The 19,000-nt window shown below is 40.6% G+C and overlaps 1 protein-coding gene across 3 annotated transcripts in view; it reads right to left on the minus strand.

Annotated features, from left to right (window-relative positions):
• vps8 (VPS8 subunit of CORVET complex) overlaps positions 1-19,000 on the minus strand; it is a 432,205-nt gene that overhangs the window by 51,067 nt on the left and 362,138 nt on the right. For all 3 annotated transcript variants that reach the window (XM_078403484.1, XM_078403485.1, XM_078403483.1), the window contains one exon: positions 515-568. In XM_078403484.1, the coding sequence (XP_078259610.1) occupies positions 515-568 (54 nt within the window). The remainder of the gene's footprint in view (positions 1-514; positions 569-19,000) is intronic.

The raw sequence follows: 19,000 nt of genomic DNA on the forward strand, positions 1-19,000 counted from the left end.
AACCTTTCTCACTATCGTGATACTCTAACATTTGTGTCATCTGCAAACGTAAGTCCATAAACATATGCAAGCATACTTTTTCTCCGTGTAAGTAAAGTTCCTGGCATCATTTAAGATATATCCCATGAGAAAACAATCCATGAGAAAACTTCCCCATTTGCAGCCTCTGATTGTGCTCTATTGTGATAACAGTGAATATATAAGGTGGAATGTCTGTCCTTTCAACTGAAAATTTTAGTAGGAATCATCGAGGTTTATATCCCAGTACAGAGATTATTCACTCTACCATTTCTTGAAGATGATGTTTTCAAGATTGTAACTAATTTTAAACTGGGCAAATATATAAATTTATTGATAAACATTAGGAAATCTGATGCATGGATGGTAACCCAACGACAGTCACTTTTAGCATTTGCTACTGGTTTAATTATTAACCATAAATGCCAATGCATTTTCAAAGCACTTTCTTTCTAAAGAAAAGACAACCAATAAAGTGAACAAATAAGTGACTTACCTTTCTGTTGTCTGAATCCCTATTGGCTGAGTAACTGGCTGACATTACTTTAATCTGGAAAGACATGAAATGTAATCAGAGTCAGAATCATGCCATTTTCAGAGGCATGGAGGGGAAAACAATTCTTACACATATTCCACTCAACCTTCTAAGGAAAACCTGCACCAGAATGTAAGCAAGATGCTCCATGTTGTGGCTTCAGGACTATGCAGATGATATTTTTTACATTAAACATGCTAGATAAATTACAGATGTTCTTAAGACCAAATGTTCTTTCGCAGTTGACATCTTTTGACTTATCCACATGCAAATACCGTGTTCCTTATAATTAGCATCTCTCCTGAATATCAACATTTGACCATTTTCACATCTTGTCCAAGGGTTATAACAATGAATTATTTTAGGAGTCAGTTATGGTAATATATTACATAGGTCATAGTAGATAAAAATCACACCATTTTAAAAGTTCTAGACTAAATCAATTTTAACCACGTTTGATGGAAAACTCTTCAAAGAATTGAACTCTGACAAACCTGAGTTACATTGTGGAACACAGTAAAATACTGCACAGCAGTGATTAGATCACCATAGGCTCGAGGCCCCTGACTGCGGGAGAACAAAGGGAAGAGATTGAACCTTCTTTTCGCCTTCCATCACAGTGAGGAATGTGGAGGAGTCACTGTGGTGGATGTTTATGTTTAAATGTATTTTGTGTGTCTTATTGCTTTTTATTGGTATGACTGTATGGCAAATCAAATTCCTCGTATGTTGCAAAACATACTTGGCTAATAAAGTATGATTATGATTTTGATAGCAATAAGAATACATCCAGACTGCCTGGAGATAATTTGCATATCTTGTGTAAAGTGTGAGAAAACAATGATGTACCAATCAATTATAGGTTTCATTATTGTTGATAAGTCACTGTTCCAGAGGGTGTGGTTCAATGTTAAAGAAAAATAAATCTTAAAAGCAAGGCATTATTCAGAGCTGAAATAACAGCTCCACCAGCATTGCCTTTTGCTTCCTGGTAACATTATCTCACTTCATATCTTTCAATGTATTGCATTTGGTTAAACTGAGATAACTATTTATTTCCAAAATATTATGCATTCGGGAATTGATTGGGAGTTTTACGCTAGTTACGGCCGTATGAATTTCTGCATTAACCCACGTTGTTGTTTAGATTCCAATGTCAATGTTCAAGCGCACTAATAATGAAAGTCAGTAAAACCACAGTTAATGCTTTCAGTTTCTCAACCCTAAAACTTAAAAGTTTCTTTCAGGGTCTAATGAATAATTAAAATAGGTTGCAAGGTTATACAGAAAGGGCAGGTGTTTCGGACTGGCAGGATTGCTTCGCCAGAAGCCAGCACAGGTCAATTGGGCTCATTTTATGCTGTAACTGTTTAATTAAAAAATAAATAAATCATGAAGTCTCCAAACTAAAGAGCAAGATCACACTGCAGTGTTTTGTTTAAATGCTTCTGCTTTATTGTAGCAAGGTTCATCTCCCACATTCCTGAAGGTTGACTGACTTCTGCTTTAGATCAGGCCAGTTACAACTCACCAAATTAGGCGACAGACACAAATTAGAGTGGGGGTGGAATGGTTATCAGAAGTAGCAGACAACCAGAATGAAGGTCACTCCTGAGCACTTAATGCAAGTGCTCTGCAATGTGATCACTGAATCTTTGTCAGTTTCTCTGGGTAGTCTCTTTTCCAACAGTGATAAAGGCTCTCTAACCTGAACTGCTAACTATTTCTCTTTTCACGGACCTGGAATATACTGAGGGAGTGATCGATTTTCGGCCATTGACAGCATTTAAATAGTGCCTGGATGAATGCTTGAATTGCTCAGGATTTTAGGGCAATTTCCACGTGTGGGCTGATGGAGTTGATTCAGACCACCCAGTGGTCGACAAGGATGACTTGGGATGAGTTGGGTCTTTTTTCATTTTATATGATTTTATAATTTGCTGAGTGCTTTCTGCATTTTAAGTTTTTTATTTCAGATTTCCAGTATGTGTATTTAAAAAAAAAAAATCATCAATTGCAGTAGTAGAGGCTGGATCGCTGGAGACATTTGTAGAAGACAGATACATTTTAAATACCCTGGAACTGAGGGTGATGGGGAACTGGCACAAGGAATAAGTTGAAGCCTCAGGCAGATCAGATGTAATCATATTGTTTGGCAGGACAAGCTGAGTGACCTACACGAAGCTCCTGTTTTATTATGTGTTCTTGTTATCTTTTACTGCTATCAAGAAGTGAATGAGCAGAATAGGATTTATGGTCATTATCACCTTGAAGCATTAATACAAGGTAAGCACAATTACAGCACTTCACCACTGCACTGCCTCCATAGATCTTCATCCTCATGTACATCAAGCACTCAGACCATTGTGTTCAGCTTTGGTTACCCTACGAAAGGATGGATGGACCTTTCAACGTCCAGCGCGGCCTGGAATAGGTCGCGGGATTTTCACTGCCCAGCGGGGGCTTCAATGTCGGGAGCCCCGACCGCCCCGACGTGGCAACTCCAACAGCCTGACCGCGGGAGAAGACGGCAGGGGAAGAGAAAAGACATTGTGGCCTTCCATCACAGTGAGGAGGGACTGGAGGAGACTCACTGTGATGGATGTTTCTTTTTGTTTGGTGTTAGTTTGTGATTGTATGTGTTATTGCATTTTTAATGATTATTCTTATCTTATTGGTCTTATTGTTCAACTGCGGGTAATGTTTCATTTCACTACACATTTATGTGTACGTGACAAATAAACGACTATTGACTATTGACTATATTGGCCATTAAGCAAGAAAGGTTACAGAGAAGATTTATGAATATGTTGCCAGGACTCAAGGGGCTGAGCATCAGGGAGAGGTTGAGCAGACTGGGATTTTATTCCATGGAGTGCAGGATGCTGATGGGTGATCTTAATAGAATTGCATAAAAACATGAGGGAAAATAGGTAGAGTGAATCTCTTTGCCAGAATAGGGAATCAAGATCCAGAGGGCATAGGTTTGAGATGAGAGTGGAAAGATTTAATACGAACCTGAGGGGCAACGTTTTCACACAGAGGGTGGTGTGTATGTGGAATGAGCTGCCAGAGGAAGTAGTTGAGGCAGGTACAATAACAACATTTAAAAGACATTTGGACAGGTTTAGAAAGATATGGATCTAGCTTAGATGGGGCATCTTGATTGGCATGGATGAGTTGGGCTGAAGGGCCTGTTTCTGTAGTCTATGATTCCATAACCACTGAGCCACTGTGATTTAGAAATATTCATTTAAAAAGTGTGTACTTTCAGCTCACAAATCTTGATTTGAATTCATCCCAGAATTCATCCCTGTCTGCCATTTTTTTAAATCTTACACAAAATGAGGTTGATGCAGTCACAAACCTGGTTTGGATGGGTACAAGGTGGGGTTGCCAACAATAGCACTTAAAATACAGGACAAGGCGGCGTCACCGCCCCACGCCCCACGTGACCTCACCCAGCCAGCGGCCACGTGCTCCCGCTCCACCAATGGCGGCCGCCTGGGCCAGGAGGCGGGTTGCTAGGCAACCTCCATTACACGGCGCCGAGGCCTCTGGGCCTTCACGGTCCGCACCTACACTGTCCGGAAGGTAGGCACAGATTTTAACCAGCATCTGCAATTTTTTTCCTACTACACTGTCCAGGTCTACAGCGTCAGGGCCTACAGCGCCTCCCGGGCCTAATACGGGACAAGGGCAGTCCCATACGGGTCAAGCTAATTTAGCCGAAAATATGGCATGTCCCAGCTAATACGGAACAGTTGGCAACCCTAGTACAAGGATACAGTACAAGGCTACCCAATTTTGCATGAAGTTAATAGCCTTGGCATGGTGTGGTTGCAAACGTGGTTGCTTTGGGAAACAGCAGAATGGTGCTTCTGAATTTTGGATAGAGATGATACTAAGGTTTAACTCAGGCCCTAATTCTGCCTTTCTCCTGACCATCAGTGACAATTTACAGAATATTTACATTTACTATGCATAATCCATCTTGCTTTTATGGACCCTTCAAGGAAGCACTGAATTCTGATAGATACATTGAATAGCAAATGTCAAAACTCTTCTATTCCTTAACTGGTAATGATTCTCAAGATATAAAACAAAAGGTCAGGGATAAAGAAAGCATTACTAAAACGTCTGGAAGGAAAAACACTTTATTTTAAATTAAAATGCCTGTTTTCAGATGTCAAGGAAGAAACAAAGCAATGCCTAATTCATTGCGACGGAACTCTTTGCCTGAAGGAGCTAAACATGATGAACTGACTCAGCTTTGTGCTTATCGTTATTGTATAAGCAGTAAAAACATTTCCCAGTTGATGAGTGCTATTAACCCCTGACCTTTGATTTTAATAAAACAACTGTGGCAAGTTGCTATCACATCAACCTACAAACGAAACATTGATGCCAGAACCTAGGTGTGCTTGAGTTCCCTTTATCTCACTGAAATACACTGGAGGCCAGCAGACTTAAAACAGATGACATCAAATCCTTCCGTTGCGATTTAAGGGCTAGATTCAATGCTGTTGGATAAAATTGGTAGAAGATAACTTTTATTTAGTTGTTGTGGCAATATTGTTAAATATTTGACAATATAAATATAAATTCAATGTTTACTTGCCACACTGTATTGACATTCTAACATGCTACAACAATCCTAGAAACAATGTTTAAAAAGAGGGAGCAGAAAACTGAAATTTAAGTACAGACATATAAAAATACTTTATCTAAATATAATCACAGATGCAACCAAAAGATCCAAAAATTCTACCCGTTCTCCTTTTAAAAATGTAATTTAAAAAAGATTTGTATTTACCCTGTTGAACTACAAATTTTTAATTTGTATTCTCCACTCATGCAACCAAGCTGAATTCCTCAAAAGATAGAATATTATTTTGATAAACTACCAACAACATTTCCAACTCCCCTTTGTCAGCTACACGAAGACAAGATTATGCAAACCAGAAAACTCTTTTCAAACATAACCCAATTGGTTTCGGATGAATTTCAAATAAACTACAGACCAGAATGTAAGGGATGGCTGAGAGGCCAATTAAGTGATAGATATGATGCCAATGAGAATGGGGCTTTGAATAGAGGAGGAAGGAAGGATCTGTGCATGGCACTGTTTTGACCATGATTTAGAACAGTTCTTACTTTTGATAGCATGTTTGAGTTTTTTTTTTACTGTTATTGAAAAAGTAAAACATGAATTCAATAGAATTTGATCAGAACTAACAGGTTACAGAAACATTGTGCTATTTTTTCCTGCAAGAGAGATGGTAAAGGGGGAAATATAATGCACATTTTCAAAATTGTGAAAGATGTTGATAAAGTAATTGGATGAAAAGTCTCTGATGAACTGGTAACAAAGGTGTCAGATGATATGTGACTGAAAGAGCTCTTAAAAATTGAATATCCAATGCAACAAATTCTACATCTTTTAGAAGGGAAAACAAGAGTCGAAACTCGGAGCAAGAGTGTGCCACCAGGCCCTTCAAGCCTGCCCCACCATTCAATGTAATCACTGCTGATTTATACATGTCATATCTCTTTTTCTGTGCCATTTCTCCAATAACCCTTCATTCCTCAATCTCAGATGTTGATCCACCTCAATTTTAAATACTTCCAGTGATCCACCTGCCACCATCCAAAAGGGCAGAGAATTCGAGAGAATCACCAATCTTAGTGAGAGGAAATTTCCCTGCATCTCAGTTTTAAATGACTGTATAAGGAACAGAGGCATTTGAAAATATGCAAATCAATGGGGGCCAAAGGTAGCTACGAAAGCAAGGTCTGGGGGTTTAACAAGCACCTTCTAATGCAAAATTAAATGTTTTTATAAATTAGAAACAGGTCAACTTTTTATAAAATTTGCCTTTGTCAAATGTTGACATTCTTTTCACTTTAATTCTGCTGCCGTATCTTGGAGAATTTTGATCATCTAACACTGATTCACTTGTTGGGACAGTGTTCCTAGGCTAAACTCAAAATTAATCAAATTAATCAGTTCAATGCTCAAATGAGAACTTAAGCATTAAATATGCAGGTAAATAGATCAATTTTCTGACAGAGGAAAGGTGGTTCCCCTCTCAATGTTTTCTTTTGAAATAATATCAGGAAAATAGACTGATTATTATCTCACAGGACATTTGTGGGAGAATACTTTCTGCATATTAGCTGCCAATTTCCTACATCATAAAACTGCTTATACACTGAAATGCTTGAGTGCTTGGATATTCTGAGGTTACATAATGTGCAATATAAATAATTTTTTGATAAAGTCCTGAAGTACATGTCTTGAAATGAAACTTAATTCAACCATCCTGGATTATTAGTTACCATTGAGGCAACATAGCTCCCCAACACATAATATGGAAGATTAATGCTACACCTATCTCATAATCTCACGATAAAAATTGAATTAAAAATATGCCACTAGTATCTGATCCAAAAGCACAATGAAACAGATGATATACCAAAAACAATGCATCATTACATTTACACCCTTTTTATGTCCTTTGCTTTAGAATCTCAGAGTCTGTATTTCAATGCTTCTGTGCACAGAGCTGGAATATTACTACAAGATCTATAGCACAATCCAAGGGTCATTAACCAAGAGAACTAAGAAACAAGAGGAATACAGAAAACCCTCTGTATTCTGGCAGCTTCTATAGTTTCAAGTAACATTCAAGGTTCTGTTTCCTTTATTAGAGAACAGTGGGAGCAGAAGTGATGCTGCAGCTATTAGATACAGTGAAATCATGGCAAGGCAGCTGTGTTCAGTTTGAGTCCCCTTTCTTAATGAAGGATAAATCTGCCTTGGAGGAAGTGCAACAAAGGTTCCCTGGGCTGATTTCCCAGCTACAGAGCGATTGTTCTAAAGATTGAGTAGTCTAGTTGTTTATTCCCTTGGGTTTAAAAGAATGAGAGGTGATCCTATTGGGATAAAATATTATTATGGGGGAGGGTTCTTCTGGTTGGGGAGACTGAATTATGGGCTATTGAGAAATGCAAAGAGGAGAAATCTCCATAGTTTGAGAATCTTTGATTCAAAGAAATACAATACCAAAGTCACAACTGGTATTGGTGTTGGTTTATTATTGTACAGAGATACAGTGACGCTAATAAATCAATACCATAATAAACCAATTATGGATGTTCGATTGAGAATATCTTAATTTCTGGATACTGAGGCAATTACTATTTATGATTATAATGCAGGAAGGTGGTGCTTTGAAGATCATCTCTGATTTTATTCAATGGTTGAGAAGGCTCAAAGCATAATGTGGCCTTCCCCTGCTCCTAATCATGTGTTTGTATTGATTTACCATTTCCAGGCTTCCCTGGTAGATACCTGCCTACTTAGGTTATAACATTCAATTTCACTCCATCTTTGTCTGCAGAACAATGGAGGCTATTGTTAGTGCTATTTCCTCACAGCGCCTGGGACCCTGACATGGAGCTGATAACTGACTAACCTCCATTCACATCCTAATAAGTAATTAGTATAACAATATTAATATGGGAGATTATTGTATTATTATACAAGAAGCACTGTAAGATTAGCTGTGTTTTATGTAAGATTAAGAGAACTAGAAAAATTTCTCATCGAAAAGTTTACTTACAATGGGGTAAGGGGTAAGTATTGAACCATAGCAGAAACTGTGCATTTTCTCTGATGTGCAGTCAGGCAGGCGTTACTTAATGCTGCGGGAATTTGGCTTTGTCATCCCAGGTTCTGAGTTTTCATGAAATAAAAAGGAACTGCAGATGCTGATTTATACGAAAGAGAGACACAAAATGCTGGAGTAACTCAGTGGGTCAGGAAGCATCACTTGATAAAATGGATAGGTGATGTTTCAGGTTGCGACTCTCTTCAGACTGATTGTAGTATGAAGAGTGAGTGAAAAAAACTGGAAGCAAAAAAAACCCAGAACAAATCGGGGCCGGCAACAGATGGCCTCAGGCAAGGGGGTGGTTTGGATGGGAAGGGAAATGGGTGAACCAAGGAGTTGAGGAGGGAGTGGCCTCTGCAGTTTCTCAATGTTCAGGGCAGTGGTTTTGGATAGGTGATAAATGTTGGTCCTGCCATTGATGCCCAGACCTGAATATGAATTTTAAAAATACATAGGTCAAAAACAAGAAGGATGCATGGGACAGGTATAGGCAGCTGGGATCAAGTGCATCCCTGGAGGAGTTTCGGGAACTAAGGAGTAAACTGAAAAAAGAGATCAGAAGGGCAAAAAGGGGCCATGAAATAGCTCTGGCAGGTAGCATTAAGGACAATCTCAAATGATTTTATAAATACATAAGGGGGAAAAGGATAACTCGAGAGAGAGTGGTACCTCACAGGAATCAAATGGGTCACCTCTGTGTGGAGCTACAGGAGATGGGCAAGGTCCCCAATGAGTATTTCTCCTCTGTATTTACCGAGGAGATAGACAGTAGGACGGAGGAACTTGGGGCAGTCAATGGAAGTGTCTTGAGAGCAGACAGTGTCACTGTCGAAAAAGTACTGAAGGTACTGTCATGTATGAAGGCAGCCAACTCTCCAGGGCCTGATCAGATATATCCGAGGACATTGTGGGAAACCAGAGAGAAAATTGCGGGAGCCTTGGTTGAAATTTAGAAGTCTCCCTTAAATATAGGAGAGGTGCCGGAAGACTAGAGGGTGGTAAATGTTGTGCCCCTTTTCAAGAAGGGTTGCAGGGAAAATGCTGGGAACTATAGACCGGTGAGCTTAACATCTGTAGTTGGAAAGTTACTAGAGTGCATTCTGACGGATAGGTTATACACACATTTGGATGGGCAAGGGCTAATTAGGGATAGTCAGCATGGTTTTGTACATGGGAGATCGTGTCTCACAAATCTGATTGAGTCTTTTGAAGATGTGACCAAAATGGTCGATGAGGGCAGAGCTGTAGATGTTGTATACATGGATTTCAATAAGGCATTTGACAAGGTTCCGAATGATAGGCTGCTCTGGAAGGTTGGATCGCATGTGATCCAAGGAGAGATAGCTGAATGGATGGCAAATGGCTCCATGGAAGTAAGCAGAGGATGATGGTGAAAGGTTGCTTCCCAGACTGGATGCCTGTGACTCGTGGTGTGCTACAGGGTTCGGTGCTGGGCCCGTTACTGTTGTCATCTACATCAATGATTTGGATGAGAACATACAGGGTAAATTTACCACATTACCAAAAGTGGGTGGTTTTGCAGATAGTGAAGATGGTTGTGAAAGATTGCAGCAGGATCTGGATTGATTGGCCAGGTGGGCTGAGGAATGGTTAATGTAATTTAATACAGAGAAGTGTGAGGTATTGCATTTTGGGACGTCTAACATGGGCAGGGCTTACACAGCGAATGGTGGTCCTCTGAGGAGTGTTGTAGAGCAGAGGGATCCTGGAGTGCAGGTGCACGGTTCCTTGAAGGTCGAGACGCAGGTAGATAAGGTGGTCAAAAAGGCTTTTGGCACAAAGAGGGTGTGAGCTATAGGGAGAGGTTGAGTAGGCAGGTCTCTATTCCTTGGAGCACAGGAGGATGAGGGGTGATCTTCTAGAGGTGTATAAAATCAGGAGAGGAATAAATCGGGCAGATGCACAGAGTCTCCTGCCCAGAGTAGGGGAATCGAGGACCAGAGGACATAGATTCAAGGTGAGGGGGAAAAGATTTAATAGGAATCTGAGGGGTAACTTTTTCACACAGTGGTGGCTGTATGGAACAAGCTGCCCGATGAGGTAGTTGAGGCTAGGACTATCGCAATGTTTAAGAAATAGTTAGACAGGTACACGAATAGGATAGGTTTGGAGGGATATGGACCAAGCACAGGCAGGTGGGACTAGTGTAGCTGGGACATGTTGGCCGATGTGGGCAAGTTGGGCCAAAGGGCCGGTTTCCACACTGTATCACTCTATGACTCTATGACTGTGACTCATATTCCCCCATGCCTCTCGCAAGAATACAAGGAAATAGGAGCAAGATTAGGGCAGTATGCCCCTCAAGCCTACCCTGCCATTTAATATAAGCAGGTTGGCTCCAATTCCTTGTGCATCAGTTTCCCATAACCTGCAATTCCTTGTACTTCCAAATACTTAACTATTTAATGAACGGCCTTCACCACCATCAGGACAGAGAATTCCACAGATTCACCATCCCGAGAGAGAAATTTCTATCATCCCCAGTTTTAACTGACTGGCCCCTTATTTTACATATGTGTCCCCTGGTTTATGATTCTTTCACCTGCAAAAACAAATCAACATCTTCCTATTTCCCAAGGATTATTTGTGGGGAGAAAAGAACAAAATACTGTATTAAACTCATGGAGAAGCTAAACCTTCAGAAGGTTGAGGTAGAGTTCCAAGTATTGACAGGAATACATATAAAGGTCTAACATGGATTGACTCAATATGCATGAGGATAAGGAGAGTCCTCAGCATTCCATTGAATTCTATTGATTTCACCAGTGTCCTCGCACTACTTCACAATAAGATCAAGAATATAGGTACAAGAGACTGCAGAGGCTGGAATCTTGTGCAAAAATGAAAATTCTGGAGAAACAGAATAGTTCAGGAAGCATCTGTGGAGGGAAATAGACAGATGACATTTCAGATCAGAACCCTCTTCCATACTCAGTCAGACATCAGAAGAAGGGTCCCATCCCTGATATGGTGTACGCCCATTTCCTAGCACAGATGCGACCTGACCTGTTGAGTTTGTCTAGTACTTTGTTTTATGCTCTCAATAAGATCAGTCCCATCACCTTTTGTTGCAGATCAATGTGACAGAGAGCATTAAAAAAAAGTAAATTTCCTCGGTGTGGGACGAATAAAGGAATATATTATTATTATTAAAAACAAATTCCTGGAGGAATTCAGTGGGTCAAACAGCTTCTGTTGAGGCAAATGAATTGTTGACGCTACCATTCGAGATCCTGCATCAAAACGGAGAGTAGAGAATGTAGCTGGTACAAAGAGAGGGGGAAAGATGAGAGATGGGGTGGTAAGCAGATCAAGGAAGGATGAAAGATGATGCGCATATGGAGTCATGTGGCGTAAGGGAAGTAGTGGAGATGGGAGACAGGTAGGTGGGCCATAGGTGGAAGCAGGCAAGGTTAAAAATGGAGGCTGCGGATGGAGCCAGGTGGGGGGAAGGGAAGGTGCAGGTGGATACAGTAGTTGCAAGATGATGAGGGTGCAAGTGCTGAAATATGATAAGGAAAGTGCTTTTGAGGGAGAGATGATGGGCAGATGAAAGCAGGGAGGGGATAGAATGTGTGTAGTGCGTTGGAGGTAGGCGAATGAAACCAGGAGGGGAGGAGGACATGGATCATGGCTGTTTATCACCCGATCCCTTTTAATCATCTATCTTGCTATCGCCTTGACTCTAATCTGTGGCCAGCTTTCTCCTGGAGTTAAAATAGAGTTTTGAGTGGATGGTCAGGTCTTAATTTGAGAACTGAGGTTACTAAAGGCCGTATCCCAGTTAGGCGTATTTTAAGGCGACTGTCATAGTCGTAGCAGGTCGCTGAAGAAACGGCGACCAGACCCCCCTGCGACAATGTCTACAACAAGCTACAACAATCTACCACCTAGTCGACGTCAGGCTACGGCAAGCTACCGACAACCGGCGACCCAATCGTCGCAAGTAGAATGTCCACCTACGACAGCACCTACAACAACCTATCACCACAGAGGCGACAACCTACGACAACCGAAGTCACTCTACATCCACCTGCGACAAGCTACGACAAGCTATGACCCTGAAGACTGAAGACAACTGAAGACAATTCACGTTTCACCCACTTTCCCTATAAAAGGGGGTGTACGGTAGGGTTTCCAATCATTCTGCATCATGACTGTTTGAAAGTGATGCCATGAGAAACTACTCTGAAATACAATAACTTCATACATCAATTTTCCGTCAAAATGTCAAGAATTTCCTTTATTGATATTCAAACAAAATTTTAAAAAAGGTTGATAAGAACATACAACAGTGCATACAAAAATATCGTAATAAACTTCAATAAATTTCAATAAACTTCAAACGTCAAACTTTAAAATTCAAATTTTAAACAGAATACAGGTGCAAAAACATACCAAACCTAACATCATTTATGGACACATTACACTGATGGATGATCACACTTGGAGTTCGCCGAAGTCAGCACCGACGACAACCTACGTCACCTGGCGACAACCTACGACAGCGCCCCGTCAGGAGACGTCAAGGAACGCTCATTGGCATCAAATCAATAGTCGCCGAAAATTTTCAAGCCTTCACAAAATCCAGTGGCGAGCAGAAAAATGCTACGACTCTTTGGAGACTACTCACGACCATGCCCGCGACAGCCTCGTTGCCTATAGTCGCCTAAAAAATCGCCGAACTGGGACAGCGGCTTAAGGCTGTTGTCACAGACCTTCAGTATGCTGTGGACTGTGTTAGACTTAAGCAAGCCAGTTAATCTCTAGCTCACACCTAGTTCTTTACTTAGATGCCTGTCATATCCTAAAACCTTCCCTCAACAATAGGAAAGCTAAGGTGCATCAGCAGTATGTCACACCATATTCTCGTTTTAGCTCACCCACCACCTTCCTGCACTAGCCCTATATCGCTCAATTTTCTGACTATCTAAAAATCTACACATCTTTATTTAAAATATATTCAATGACTGAGCCTCCACAGCCCTCTTGGAAAAAGATTCACTCACCCATTTTCACATCTGATGGGAATGGCCAATCTCTTATATTCCAGCAAGGGGAATATTAATTCTGCATCTCCCCTGTCATTTAACTGTAAGAATTTAGGATATCTCAATGTTAATCACTAATTCTTGGACAGCAAAGGACAGCAAAGGCCAAGTGTGTGCTAAATGAGCCTGCAATCTCATGACAAACTGGGTTCGCCAGGGATCAATGTTCACTGTTCTACTTCCTCAGCAAGTAGAGATTACTTAGGGGAAAAAACAGACCCCATACACAACATTCCAGATGCTGTCTCAGCAGGGCCTTATATAATTGGACCAAGCCGTCTCTCCTCTTGTACTGAAATCTTTGTGCAGTAATAGCTAACATGCCCTTTACTTCCTAATTGCATGCTGAATCTGCAATTAACTTTCAAAGGTTGTGTACAAAGACAACAATGTTCCTCTGAACACCAGCACCTTTCAATTATATACATAGATGCTTTCATGTGCTTTTAAAGGTCTTAATTGTATCACTTTGTCTGGTTGGTGTTTACAGTAAACAGGTCATATTCCACTCCTCAGCTTGGTAGATTCCTTAGCTCAATCCTGAAGTAATATTAAAATTCAAGTTAAAATTCAAGTTGCTTATGCCTTCAGAAAGGACGGTGACAGCTGCTATATTTCAGTATTGCTGTGCAATTGCTCGGTTGGCAGTAGTTTTGTTCTTTCAGGTTAAAGCCAACTGATTTTCAGATGGCCTGCGGTGTGCAGGTATTGTAACATATCCTGCAACATGGTCCTGCTTAACTGGATCATGCTCCCTGTATTTCTCCAAAGATGCTGCCTGACATGCTGAATTACCCCAGCAATTTGTTTCTATCTCGCTATAAACATGTTTAATTTGTGTTTGTTCAATAGTTTTGCAAATTTCATCACAGCAAAATGTTTTGAAACTAATATCCCATTGTAACTTCCAAGAAAAATTCCAGCTTGTGAAATGTTGCCCCCTTTGGAGTCCAGAATATGATTTTAACCTCCTCAATCATCTTCTGTAGCAAATTACCCTGCACTTAAAAGTTAGGAACAAAGAGCTCTGTGTTTTAATATTTAAAGGATTCATATATTCGGAGACATATAGCACAACAACAAGCCCTTCAGACGAATGTCCATGCCATTCAAGATGCCATCTATGCTAGTCCTATTTATCTATGATTCACCGTTCTATCACGTTCCTGTCTATGTACTTGTCCAAATGTCTTTTAAATGTTGTAGCTGTCTCCACCACCTCCTCTGGCAGAAACATATGCCTCTCAGCCTTCCTTTAAATCTTTCCTCTTTCAACTTAAACCAATGCCCTCTAGTTTTAGATTCCCCTTCCTCCGGCAAGTCATTCCAGATAAGGACTACCCTTTGAGTGAAAAGGTTGCCCCCGAGGTCCCTCTTAAATCTCTCCCCTCACACCTTAAGTCTATGCTCTCTACATTTAGAATCCTCTGGGAAAAAGACTGTAAGCATTCACTTTATCCATGCCCCTCATGCATCTGCACGCCTCAGTAAGGCCACCTCTCAATCTCCTAAACAAACCCATTTGTCCCAGCAACATACTTTTCTGCATCTTCTCTGGCATAATCACATCTTTTCTAAAGCATGGCAAAAAGAATGGCATACGATATTCATCTTGTGGTCTCACCAGCAGCTTGCACATCATGTAATAGATACATGAAGATTATCACAAATGGATGTGAGGGGATAATGGTTATAATTGTCATTTTAACAGAGCTAATAGATTGTTGCTGTGATGGTTCTTAGTAAAAGAAAGTTTGTTCTTTAAATAATATTGTTCGATTAGAGTTTAAAGGCTGCTTTTAAGTTGTTCATTCATTTGCATCCAACAGGAGCAGTCTGATACTGATGCACAATAATGTGCCATACAACAGTGAAGAATCAATTAGTCATGTAATTTCTTAAACTTTAGCAAGAAACAATTTTAGTTAATTAATATACGTTTCGATGACAACTACCCAAATTTGATCATTTAATAATCTGAAGTTTTTCAGATTTCAAGAAGGGTCCCAGCTTGAAATGTTGCCTGTCCATTTCCCCCCCACAGATGCTGTCTGACCCTTTGCAGGTACATTGCTCCTTGAAAGTGGCATCACAAGTAGATAGGGTGATCAAAAAGGCTTTGGGCACATTGGCCTTCATCAGTTAAACTATTGAGTACAGAAGTTGGAAGATCATGTTGCCATTATATAAGATGTTGATGAGGCCACATTTAGAGTATTGTGTTCAGTTCTGGGCACCATGTTATAGGAAAGATGCTGTCAAGCTGGAAAGGGTGCAGAGAAGATTTACAAGGATGTTGCTTAAGCTATAAGGAGAGGTTGAGCACGCTCGGACTCTATCTCTTGGAGCGCAGGAGGATGAGGGATGATTTTATACAGGTGTACAAAATCATGAAAGGAATAGATCGGGTAGACGCACAGTCTCTTGGCCAGAGTAGGAAAATTGAGAACCAGAGGACCCATGTTTAAAGTGAGGGGGAACGATTTAATTGGATCCTGAGGGGTAAAGTTTATCACACAAAGGGTGGTGGGTGTATGGGCCAAGCTGCCGGAGGAGGTAGTTGAGGCAGATACTATCGCAATGTTTAAGAAACATTTGGACTAGTACATGGCTAAAAGACAGGCTTGGAAGGATCTGGGCCAAATGCAGGCAGGTAGGACTAGTTGGGCCGAGGGGCCTGTTTTCACGCTATGACACTATGACCCACTGAGTTACTCCAGCAGTATGCTTTTTGCACCAGCATTTGCTGGCTCCTGAGTCTCCTCAGATGCCTTGGTTGTGAATAACTTTGAAAAAGGAGACAAATGTGATTAATTAACTAAAAAGGGGTTACTCTGCTGTCTACCACAGGCAGCCATCTTCAGGGTCCTCGTTCATTTGGCCAAAGAGCTGCTAATCAAACTGCAGTGTGAACTCCATTTTTCCAAAGGCATAATGGCCATAATACATGACAACTCGAAGAAATGCATGGGGCAGAATCACGACAGTACATGATCTTTAATGCCTTCACAAAAGCCTTTGACACCATCAATCAAGATGGACTACGGAATGTCTTCAACATTGGCTACCCAAAAAAATCTGTCTCCATCTTATATCTGCTTCATTTATGTAAGCCGATCCTAACCAGCAGGTCCACAAATGATCCAGTCTCAACACAGACTAGTATCAAGGAAAGTTGTATCAATGCCCCAACACATTTTTCAATGTTTCTCACTGAAATGCTGCATCGCATTTCCAATAAGCTTCCCACTGGGGTGAAGCTAATCAACCGAACCAAGTGTAAATTGTTCAATCTATCACATTTCCACTGCCGAAACAAGGTAATCCGAAGTTCAGTCACAGAGCTACAGAACAAACTCTAAATAATTAGCCACTTGTTCACTGAAACTATAAGAGAATGGATTTTACAATTAATAGGTAAAATAAAAAGTTTTCTACCTAAAAAAGAACAGCTGCTGGAAGTGCATCTGTCAGACAGCATCTGTTGAGGAAAATGTACAGTTGACATTTCAGGTCAAGACATTTTATCTAGACCCAAAATCTTGACTGTCCATTTCTCTTCGCAGGAGCCATCTTGCAGCAAATGCACACATCAATGATGATTTTTTTTCCATGCCTTCAGTGTATCTTTGCCATCTGTAGGGAATTCCCTGACTAATGATGGTCCTATCCACATGTGATACTGCTTTCAGGGAACTGTGTACCTGTACTCCTATATCCCACCTGCTACTTAACACTTCCCAGGTCCCTAACGTACACTGTGAATGTCCTGCCCTAGTTTGATTTCCAAAAATTCAACACGTCACACATTCCTGAATTAGGTTTGGCCCTCTTGCCCAGCTGATCAGGAAACTAGTATTTTTTGATAACCATCTTCACTGTAGACGATACGACCTATTTCAGAGATCAACTCAGATGAGTGGGTTCAAAGTGACTGATGAGGACAATGTGGATGCCGTAGATTCCTCCATGGATGGGAAAGGATGTGGCTGAGGGAGCACATTAGTAGGTAATTTGTGGGGGATTCAACTCCTTCCACAGTTTCTGGGTGCTCCTCAACAATATCCTCGAGGTTTGCAATATTATCCTGGGTGTTAATTCTCACTTTCATGGGGTCATGGAGCTGGGGATGCATTGGAGATATTCTGAGAATATTCTTGAATCTTTTCCTTTGTTCGCTTTTCCTTTGACATCCCTCTCACCACAGTGACAATTTTGGAACACTGTTTCAGGCAAAAGAAGTGGTTGCATAACATAACCAACAGAGAATATCGAGGGTTTTTGTGCTGCGGACGTTTTAGTGCAGCTTGAGAGAACACTGACATTGTCCACATCCCCAGTGCATTTGGAGGATTTTGCAGAGGCAGCATTAGTAGCATTTTTCCAATCTCGCGAGATGCCTTTAGGGGTTGTCTGATATTATTTTAAAATGTGGCTATTAAATGAGGCATGCACATCTTTTTCTGTCTTGTGTTCTGCAGGATTACAACATTTGTCATGTTCACTTCACAAGAGCATATTGTATTTCCAGGTATATTCATTGAACACAATAGAAAAAAAATGCAAATTTTCTTAATTTTCTTTCCTGAGTGATTCTTAACGTATTTTTTTCTCACCAGTGGCATTTTAAGCAGCCCTAAATGGACACTCCCCCCCCCTACATCAAAAATCTTCTAACCCCCCTCTCTAACTCCAGGTCCCTCAGGTCGGCCGACTTGGGGCTACTCACTATCCCGCGGTCTAGGCTTAAGCTCAGGGGTGACCGCGCTTTTGTGGTTGCAGCTCCTAGACTGTGAAACAGCATCCCTCTCCCCATCAGAACTGCCCCCTCCATCGACTCCTTTAAGTCCAGGCTCAAAACCTATTTCTACTCCCTAGCGTTTGAGGCTCATTGAGGAGGCGCTGTGAACTGTTTGCGTGCTACTGTATGTTTCATTTTTTTTCCATTGGAACCTAATCAGATGTACAGCACTTTGGTCAACGTGGGTTGTTTTTAAATGTGCTATACAAATAAAATTGACTTGACTTGACTTGACATAGTAAAGTCAAGTTGGATTGAAATTTGCAACAAATCTAAACCCAGATCTGATCTTGAGATAGATTGATGTTGCTGCTGATAGCAAAAGGAGAATTTGCTCATTGGCTTGACATTTACTTTCTTTGTCTTGAGGACTGTAAATGTTCACCTCGGAAGATCTACTTGAATAATTCAGTGACTACAGTGAACAATTATCAATTCAAACTATTTAAACAAATATGTAATTTAATGTGATAAGAAAAGATTAGCTTCAGCTATAAACCTTTGGAGAACTCTGCAGCAATAATTTTATATTCAAAAGAAACACACTGTCTAGACACTCATAATCAGTTTTTAGATTTGAAATGCTCTTTATCCTTGCTTCAAATGAAAGATTAATGGGATTGTGGTTTAACTTGCATGTTGCATTCTACAGAGATATTTTTATCCGATCCCCTGGTTTCAATTTGCGATATATCAGCTAAACCTGGTTCTGTTTGCCAGTGGCTATTTCTTACAAAAGATGGGATTGGCAATTTCAGCAAAGGCATGAGATTTTAAAAAACTGAAAAATATTGACTGTTTTTGAAAGTGATTTTGCAAGGTGTGTAAGAAGGAACTGCAGATGCTGGTTTAAATCAAAGATAGACATAAAATGCTGGAGTAACTTAGCAGGACA

Source organism: Rhinoraja longicauda, chromosome 8 (assembly GCF_053455715.1).
Source record: "Rhinoraja longicauda isolate Sanriku21f chromosome 8, sRhiLon1.1, whole genome shotgun sequence".
Taxonomy (NCBI): Eukaryota; Metazoa; Chordata; class Chondrichthyes; order Rajiformes; family Arhynchobatidae; genus Rhinoraja; species Rhinoraja longicauda.